The 10,000-nt window shown below is 50.8% G+C and overlaps 1 protein-coding gene across 6 annotated transcripts in view; it reads left to right on the forward strand.

Moving 5' to 3' along the window:
• Nucleotides 1-10,000, forward strand: part of fgfr3 (fibroblast growth factor receptor 3) — a 302,812-nt gene that overhangs the window by 122,427 nt on the left and 170,385 nt on the right. For 4 of the 6 annotated variants that reach the window (XM_064953089.1, XM_064953090.1, XM_064953091.1 and 1 more), the window contains exon 4: nucleotides 1,656-1,709. The exons of the other annotated variants lie outside the window; for them this stretch is intronic. In XM_064953089.1, the coding sequence (XP_064809161.1) occupies nucleotides 1,656-1,709 (54 nt within the window). The remainder of the gene's footprint in view (nucleotides 1-1,655; nucleotides 1,710-10,000) is intronic. 6 annotated transcript variants of the gene reach the window in all.

Consider the following 10,000-nt stretch of genomic DNA (forward strand, 5'->3'; position numbering starts at 1 on the left):
GACTGGAACGTCTTCATGTCTCCATGTCTGATGTTGTTGTCCAGACTGGAACTTCTTCATGTCTGATGTTGTTGTCCAGACTGGAACGTCTTCATGTCTCCATGTCTGATGTTGTTGTCCAGACTGGAACGTCTTCATGTCTCCATGTCTGATGTTGTTGTCCAGACTGGAACGTCTTCATGTCTGATGTTGTTGTCCAGACTGGAACGTCTTCATGTCTCCATGTCTGATGTTGTTCTCCAGACTGGAACGTCTTCATGTCTCCATGTCTGATGTTGTTGTCCAGACTGGTACGTCTGCATGTCTTCATGCCTTCATGTCTGATGTTGTTGTCCAGACTGGAACGTCTTCATGTCTCCATGTCTGATGTTGTTGTCCAGACTGGTACGTCTTCATGTCTTCATGTCTTCATGCCTTCATGTCTGATGTTGTTGTCCAGACTGGAACGTCTTCATGTCTCCATGTCTGATGTTGTTGTCCAGACTGGAACGTCTTCATGTCTGATGTTGTTGTCCAGACTGGAACGTCTTCATGTCTTCATGTCTGATGTTGTTCTCCAGACTGGAACGTCTTCATGTCTCCATGTCTGATGTTGTTGTCCAGACTGGAACGTCTTCATATCTGATGTTGTTCTCCAGACTGGAACGTCTTCATGTCTCCATGTCTGATGTTGTTGTCCAGACTGGAACGTCTTCATGTCTGATGTTGTTGTCCAGACTGGAACGTCTTCATGTCTTCATGTCTTCATGCCTTCATGTCTGATGTTGTTCTCCAGACTGGAACGTCTTCATGTCTCCATGTCTGATGTTGTTGTCCAGACTGGTACGTCTTCATGTCTTCATGTCTTCATGCCTTCATGTCTGATGTTGTTGTCCAGACTGGAACGTCTTCATGTCTCCATGTCTGATGTTGTTGTCCAGACTGGTACGTCTTCATGTCTTCATGTCTTCATGCCTTCATGTCTGATGTTGTTGTCCAGACTGGAACGTCTTCATGTCTCCATGTCTGATGTTGTTGTCCAGACTGGAACATCTTCATGTCTGATGTTGTTGTCCAGACTGGAACGTCTTCATGTCTGATGTTGTTGTCCAGACTGGAACGTCTTCATGTCTGATGTTGTTCTCCAGACTGGAACGTCTTCATGTCTCCATGTCTGATGTTGTTGTCCAGACTGGAACGTCTTCATGTCTGATGTTGTTGTCCAGACTGGAACGTCTTCATGTCTTCATGTCTGATGTTGTTCTCCAGACTGGAACGTCTTCATGTCTCCATGTCTGATGTTGTTGTCCAGACTGGAACGTCTTCATATCTGATGTTGTTCTCCAGACTGGAACGTCTTCATGTCTCCATGTCTGATGTTGTTGTCCAGACTGGAACGTCTTCATGTCTGATGTTGTTGTCCAGACTGGAACGTCTTCATGTCTTCATGTCTGATGTTGTTCTCCAGACTGGAACGTCTTCATGTCTCCATGTCTGATGTTGTTGTCCAGACTGGAACGTCTTCATGTCTGATGTTGTTCTCCAGACTGGAACGTCTTCATGTCTTCATGTCTTCATGTCTTCATGTCTGATGTTGTTCTCCAGACTGGAACGTCTTCATGTCTGATGTTGTTGTCCAGACTGGAACGTCTTCATGTCTTTTTCCGTGCCGACAGATTCCCTGTCTTCTGGAGATGATGAAGACCATGATGAAGACTGGGACGATACAGGTAATGGAAATGGTGTGTTCTATCTCTTCATCTCTTCGTCTCTTCATTTCTTCATCTCTTCATCTTTTAATCTCTTAATCTCTTCATCTCTTTATCTCTTTGTCTCTTCATCTCTTCATTCATTCATCCTGAGGTCAGTAGATGTTGAACTGAAAGCCATAATGTAATACACACTGATAATGTAATAAATATGCTGCAAGCATTACGTAATAATGTTTTTGCACCTAATGTAATCATTATTACATTACAAATTGGGTAAAAAAATATTTTTAAATGATAACAACCTAAAATCACTCGTTTTTGTCACACACTTGAGGAAAGCCTTGCATCTGCATCAATTGCCACAACAGACTTACACTTTAATTCTGACCTAAGAAACGACGACAAACAAAGACCTAACAAATAAAAACTTGAAGACATACCTTGCAGTCATGTGATTATCCAAGTTGTAATGATTACCAACATATTCCACAGGAGTTTCACTCCTCCTTATCCCAGGAATGACCAGGACACTTTGACCTTTCAGAGTGCAGATGGATCCAGCCTGTTATTCACCAGGACACTTTGACCTTTCAGAGTGCAGATGGAACCCAGACTGTTATTCACCAGGACACTTTGACCTTTCAGAGTGCAGATGGATCCAGCCTGTTATTCACCAGGACACTTTGACCTTTCAGAGTGCAGATGGATCCAGCCTGTTATTCACCAGGACACTTTGACCTTTCAGAGTGCAGATGGAACCATGACAGACAGACTGACTGATTCACTCACGTACACCTTACACACTCACACTTAACCCATTGATCCAAAATCCAGACAGGACCCAGACAGGACCCAGCCAAAATCTGAATTTTTCCTTACTTTTATTTTTCTGCCTTTACAGTCCTGTTATAAGCCTCACACACTGGACCCACTCCAGTTAGCCTACCTCTCCAACAGATCCACTGAAGGTGCCATGTCCATCACGATTCACACGGCCTTAACACATCTGGACAAGAGGAACACCTATGTGAGAATGCTGTTCATTGACAACAGCTCAACATTCAACACTATTGTTTCCTCCCAAGCTCAACACCAAGCTCAGAGCCCTGGGTCTGGACACCAAGCTCAAAGCCCTGGGTCTGGACACCAAGCTCAGAGCCCTGGGTCTGGACACCAAGCTCAGAGCCCTGGGTCTGGACACCAAGCTCAGAGCCCTGGGTCTGGACATCACCCTCTGAAACTGGATCCTGGACTTTCTGACGGGCAGACCACCACAGGCTATGACGATTAGCAACAACACGACCTCCACAATGACGCTTAAACACAGGGGCTCCCCAGGGGTCACATGTACACACAGACACAAGAAACATGTCAATGCAAAGTTGTGTTCTGGTATTGTGTCGATATCAACTCTCTGGGAATGTTTTATCCGCAATATCTAAATGTGTCTTAATCCAAATGATCTCCCCGTTTATGTCTGCTGGGAAACATGAGCTTTCCAATATTAGTCCACTGGTTTATTAAGCTGTCCAGTTACATTACCTTAGTAATGTTAAATAGGAATGTGGTGTGTAGCCAGCTATTACTGCAGCATGCAAGGTTGGGGTGAATTATTATGTTGTTATTATGCTTTTCCTATTTGTAGATGGGTCCTGTCTGGGTCCTGTCTGGGGCCTGTCTGGGCCCTGTCTGGGGCCTGTCTGGGGCCTGTCTGGGGCCTGTCTGGGTCCTGTCTGGGGCCTGTCTGGGTCCTGTCTGGGCCCTGTCTGGGTCCTGTCTGGGGCCTGTCTGGGGCCTGTCTGGGGCCTGTCTGGGTCCTGTCTGGGGCCTGTCTGGGTCCTGTCTGGTGCCTGTCTGGGGCCTGTCTGGGTCCTGTCTGGGTCCTGTCTGGGTCCTGTCTGGGTCCTGTCTGGGTCCTGTCTGGGGCCTGTCTGGGTCCTGTCTGGGTCCTGTCTGGGGCCTGTCTGGGTCCTGTCTGGGGCCTGTCTGGGGCCTGTCTGGGTCCTGTCTGGGGCCTGTCTGGGTCCTGTCTGGGGCCTGTCTGGGTCCTGTCTGGGCCCTGTCTGGGCCCTGTCTGGGGCCTGTCTGGGTCCTGTCTGGGGCCTGTCTGGGTCCTGTCTGGTGCCTGTCTGGGCCCTGTCTGGGGCCTGTCTGGGTCCTGTCTGGGCCCTGTCTGGGGCATGTTGGCGCCTGTCTGGGGCCCTGTCTGGGGCCTGTCGGGGCCTGTCTGGGGCCTGTCTGGGCCCTGTCTGGGGCCTGTCTGGGTCCTGTCTGGGCCCTGTCTGGGTCCTGTCTGGTGCCTGTCTGGGCCCTGTCTGGGGCCTGTCTGGGTCCTGTCTGGTGCCTGTCTGGGCCCTGTCTGGGCCCTGTCTGGGGCCTGTCTGGGTCCTGTCTGGGCCCTGTCTGGGGCATGTTGGCGCCTGTCTGACACGTTACTCATCAGTCGTGTTCAAGTTATTATACGATCCATTATCCATTTTTACCCGCTTCAAAATGCAATAATTATTATCAGGTATTACTATATAATTTGCTACATGGTTACAGCAGGGGCAGAGAGGGGACAGAGAGTTTAACCCCCTACGCAGCAGGGGACAGAGAGGTTAAACCCCCTACGTAGCAGGGGACAGAGATGTTAACCCCCTGCGTAGCAGGGGACAGAGAGGTTAAACCCCCATGTAGCAGGGGACAGAGAGGTTAAACCCCCACGTAGCAGGGGACAGAGATGTTAACCCCCTGCGTAGCAGGGGACAGAGAGGTTAAACCGTCACGTAGCAGGGGACAGAGAGGTTAAACCCCCACGTAGCAGGGGACAGAGAGGTTAAACCCCCTAAGTAGCAGGGGACAGAGAGGTTAAACCCCCTACGTAGCAGGGGACAGAGAGGTTAATCCCCCACGTAGCAGTGAAAAGAGAGGTTAATCCCCCACGTAGCAGGGGATAGAGAGGTTAAACCCCCTACGTAGCAGACAGACACACTCTACTCTAATGCCTTTTTTGTTTTGAAAGAGACAGAGGGTTTGGGGTTTTTAGTCACCGTTTTTAGTCACCAACTTAATGGGTGGTTAGGGTTGGATCGGTCTGCTGTGGGGAGAAATGAGCTCATACCATACCCTGTATAATAACTCTGCTGTTTTACCCTTGGTCAAGAAGACAGAGCTCTCACACACAGAGAGGAGGCAGCCATCCTCAAAGTAGCCTGCAACACATTACAGGTCACAGTATGTCAATGATACTGGAATAATCACAGCTGTCTGTCTGTCTGTCTGTCTGTCTGTCTGTCTGTCTGGATGGATGGATGGATGGATGGATGGATGGATGTCTGTGTGGCGTGTCTTCTTGTGAACCCAGACACACTACAGACTACACACTACACACTACACACTACAGACTGCACACTACAGGCCACACACTACACACTACAGACTACACACTACAGGCCACACACTACACACTACAGACTACACACTACAGACTACACACTACACACTACAGACTACACACTACAGGCCACACACTACACACTACAGACTACACACTACAGGCCATACACTACACACTACAGGCTACACACTACAGGCCACACACTACACACTACAGGCCATACACTACACACTACAGGCCACACACTACACACTACAGGCCACACACTACACACTACAGGCCACACACTACAGGCCACACACTACACACTACAGGCCACACACTACACACTACAGGCCACACACTACACACTACAGGCCACACACTACACACTACAGGCCACACACTACACACTACAGGCCACACACTACACACTACAGGCCACACACTACACACTACAGGCCACACACTACACACTACAGGCCACACACTACACACTACAGGCCATACACTACACACTACAGGCCACACACTACACACTACAGGCCATACACTACACACTACAGGCCACACACTACACACTACAGGCCACACACTACAGGCCACACACTACACACTACAGGCCACACACTACACACTACAGGCCACACACTACACACTACAGGCCACACACTACACACTACAGGCCACACACTACACACTACAGGCCATACACTACACACTATACACTACAGGCTACACACTACAGGCCACACACTACACACTACAGGCCACACACTACACACTACAGGCCACACACTACACACTACAGGCCACACACTACACGCTACAGGCCATACACTACACACTACAGGCCACACACTACACACTACAGGCCACACACTACACACTACAGGCCACACACTACACACTACAGGCCACACACTACACACTACAGGCCACACACTACAGGCCACACACTACACACTACAGGCCACACACTACACACTACAGGCCACACACTACACACTACAGGCCACACACTACACACTACAGGCCACACACTACACACTACAGGCCATACACTACACACTACAGGCCACACACTACACACTACAGGCCACACACTACACACTACAGGCCACACACTACACACTATACACTACAGGCTACACACTACAGGCCACACACTACACACTACAGGCCATACACTACACACTACAGGCCACACACTACACACTACAGGCCACACACTACACACTACAGGCCACACACTACACACTACAGGCCACACACTACACACTACAGGCCATACACTACACACTACAGGCCACACACTACACACTACAGGCCACACACTACAGGCCACACACTACACACTACAGGGTTAGACCCGTGTTCCTGAACTATGTTAACAGGGTTAGATCTGTGGTGATGAGCTATGCAACATTGCTGGTGCGCAGGGCAGCGCCAAGCCACCGTTGGGGCACCACTGGGCCGTCTCTGTTTGTCTAGGGCCCCGAGGGGCCAGGGGCAGCATGCCTTCAAAGAGCTCCATGTAATCTGAATCAGAACTGCCAGTGTTGCTGCTCCACCCCCCCCCCCCCCCCCATCTCTGCTCCACTCTCAGGCTCCCCTCAACTCTGCTCCACTCTCAGGCTCCCCCAACTCTGCTCCACTCTCAGGCTCCCCCCAACTCTGCTCCACTCTCAGCCCCCCCCAACTCTGCTCCACTCTCAGGCTCCCCCAACTCTGCTCCACTCTCAGGCTCCCCCCAACTCTGCTCCACTCTCAGGCTCCCCCAACTCTGCTCCACTCTCAGGCTCCCCCCCCATCTCTGCTCCACTCTCAGGCTCCCCCAACTCTGCTCCACTCTCAGCCCCCCAACTCTGCTCCACTCTCAGGCTCCCCCAACTCTGCTCCACTCTCAGGCTCCCCCCATCTCTGCTCCACTCTCAGGCTCCCCCCAACTCTGCTCCACTCTCAGGCTCCCCCCCAACTCTGCTCCACTCTCAGGCTCCCCCCAACTCTGCTCCACTCTCAGGCTCCCCCCCATCTCTGCTCCACTCTCAGGCTCCCCCCCAACTCTGCTCCACTCTCAGGCTCCCCCCCAACTCTGCTCCACTCTCAGGCTCCCCCCCCCATCTCTGCTCCACTCTCAGGCTCCCCCCATCTCTGCTCCACTCTCAGGCTCCCCCCATCTCTGCTCCACTCTCAGGCCCCCCAACTCTGCTCCACTCTCAGGCTCCCCCAACTCTGCTCCACTCTCAGGCTCCCCCAACTCTGCTCCACTCTCAGGCTCCCCCCATCTCTGCTCCACTCTCAGGCTCCCCCAACTCTGCTCCACTCTCAGGCTCCCCCCAACTCTGCTCCACTCTCAGGCTCCCCCCCAACTCTGCTCCACTCTCAGGCTCCCCCCATCTCTGCTCCACTCTCAGGCTCCCCCCAACTCTGCTCCACTCTCAGGCTCCCCCCAACTCTGCTCCACTCTCAGGCTCCCCCCAACTCTGCTCCACTCTCAGGCTCCCCCCATCTCTGCTCCACTCTCAGTCTCCCCCCAACTCTGCTCCACTCTCAGGCTCCCCCCAACTCTGCTCCACTCTCAGGCTCCCCCCAACTCTGCTCCACTCTCAGGCTCCCCCCCCATCTCTGCTCCACTCTCAGGCTCCCCCCATCTCTGCTCCACTCTCAGGCTCCCCCAACTCTGCTCCACTCTCAGGCTCCCCCCAACTCTGCTCCACTCTCAGGCTCCCCCATCTCTGCTCCACTCTCAGGCTCCCCCCAACTCTGCTCCACTCTCAGGCTCCCCCCAACTCTGCTCCACTCTCAGGCTCCCCCAACTCTGCTCCACTCTCAGGCTCCCCCAACTCTGCTCCACTCTCAGGCTCCCCCCAACTCTGCTCCACTCTCAGGCTCCCCCCAACTCTGCTCCACTCTCAGGCTCCCCCCAACTCTGCTCCACTCTCAGGCTCCCCCCAACTCTGCTCCACTCTCAGGCTCCCCCCAACTCTGCTCGGACCTACTCTACTCAATTTCCTGTCTGCGGGAACGGCTCGCTGTATCTCTCCCCATCTGAGCCCTGATCTGATCTCCAGTACCGTAGCGCCTCACAGCACCGTGTCAACCACCAGGCAGCTAATTCTTATCCCAATTATCCTCAGATATACCTGCCTTAACCCTAACACTGCCCCCTGTTACACTGCCCCCTGTTACACTGCCCCCTGTTACACTGCCCCCTGTTACACTGCCCCCTGTTACACTGCCACCTGTTACACTGCTCCCTGTTACACTACCCCCTGTTACACTACCCCCTGTTACACTGCCCCCTGTTACACTGCTCCCTGTTACACTGCCCCCTGTTACACTGCCCCCTGTTACACTACCCCCTGTTACACTGCCCCCTGTTACACTGCCCCCTGTTACACTGCCCCCTGTTACACTGCCCCCTGTTACACTGCTCCCTGTTACACTACCCCCTGTTACACTACCCCCTGTTACACTGCCCCCTGTTACACTGCCCCCTGTTACACTGCCCCCTGTTACACTGCCCCCTGTTACACTGCCCCCTGTTACACTGCCCCCTGTTACACTACCCCCTGTTACACTACCCCCTGTTACACTGCCCCTTGTTACACTACCCCATGTTTCAGCTGATATTACCGTAGCACATACTATAGGATACTGTACATACCGTACCAGTCAAAAGTCTGTTCACACCTACTCATTCAAATGTTTTTCTTTATTTTTCTTATTTTCCACGCTGTAGAATAATTGTGAAGACATCAAGACTATGAAATAACACATATGGAATCATGTAATAACCAAAAGGATATTAATCAAATCAAAATAGATTTTATATTTGAGATTCTTCAAATTTTCACTCTTTGCCTTGATGACAGCTTTGCACACTCTTGGCATTCTCTCAACCATCTTCACCTGGGATGCTTTTCCAACAGTCTTGAAGGAGTTCCCACATATGCTGAGCACTTGTTGGCTGCTTTTCCTTCACTCTGCGGTCCAACTCATCGAAACCATCTCAACTGAGTTGAAGTCGGGTAATTGTGGATGCAATTGCAGCAATTTATCACTCTCCTTCTTGGTAAAATAGCCCTTCCACAGCCTGGAGGTGTTGGGTCATTGTCCTGTTGAAAAACAAATGATAGTCCCACTAAGCACAAACCAGATAGGATGGTGTATCGCTACAGAATGCTGTGGTAGCCATGCTGGTTAAGTGTGCCTTGAATTCTAAATAAATCACTGACAGTGTCACCAGCAAAGCACCCCCACACCATCACACCTCCTCCTCCATGCTTCACAGTGGAAACCACACATGTGGAGACCGTCCGTTCACCTTTGTGTTTCACAAAGACACAAAGGTTGGAACCAAAAATCTCAAATTTCTACTCATCAGACCAACGTACAGAAATCCACTGGTCTGACGTCCTAACGTCTCTTCTTCTTATTTGCATCCTTTTGTAGTGGTTTCTTTGCAGCCTGATTCACGCAGTCTCCTCTGAACAGTTGATGTTGAGATGTGTCTGTTACTTGAACTCTGTGAAGCATTTATTTGGGCTGGTAACTCTAATGAACTTATGCTCTGCATCAGAGGTAACTCTGGGTCTTCCTTTCCTGTGGTGGTCCTCATGAGAGCCAGTTTCATCATAGCACTTGATGTTTTTTTCAACTGCACTTTAAGAAACATTCAAAATTCTTGAGATTTTCCACATTGATTGACCTTCGTGTCTTAAAAGTAATGATGGGCTGTCGTTTCTCTTTGCCTATTTGAGCTGTTCTTGCCATAATATGGACTTGGTCTTTTACCAAATAGGGCTATCTTCTGTATACCTCCCCTACCTTGTCACTACACAACTGATTGGCTCAAACGCATTAAGAAGGAAATAAATTCCACAAATTAACAAGGCACACCTGTTAATTGAAATACATTCCAAGTGACTACCTCATGAAGCTGGTT

The sequence above is a fragment of the Oncorhynchus masou genome, chromosome 32 (genome assembly GCF_036934945.1).
Source record: "Oncorhynchus masou masou isolate Uvic2021 chromosome 32, UVic_Omas_1.1, whole genome shotgun sequence".
NCBI classification, from domain to species: Eukaryota; Metazoa; Chordata; class Actinopteri; order Salmoniformes; family Salmonidae; genus Oncorhynchus; species Oncorhynchus masou.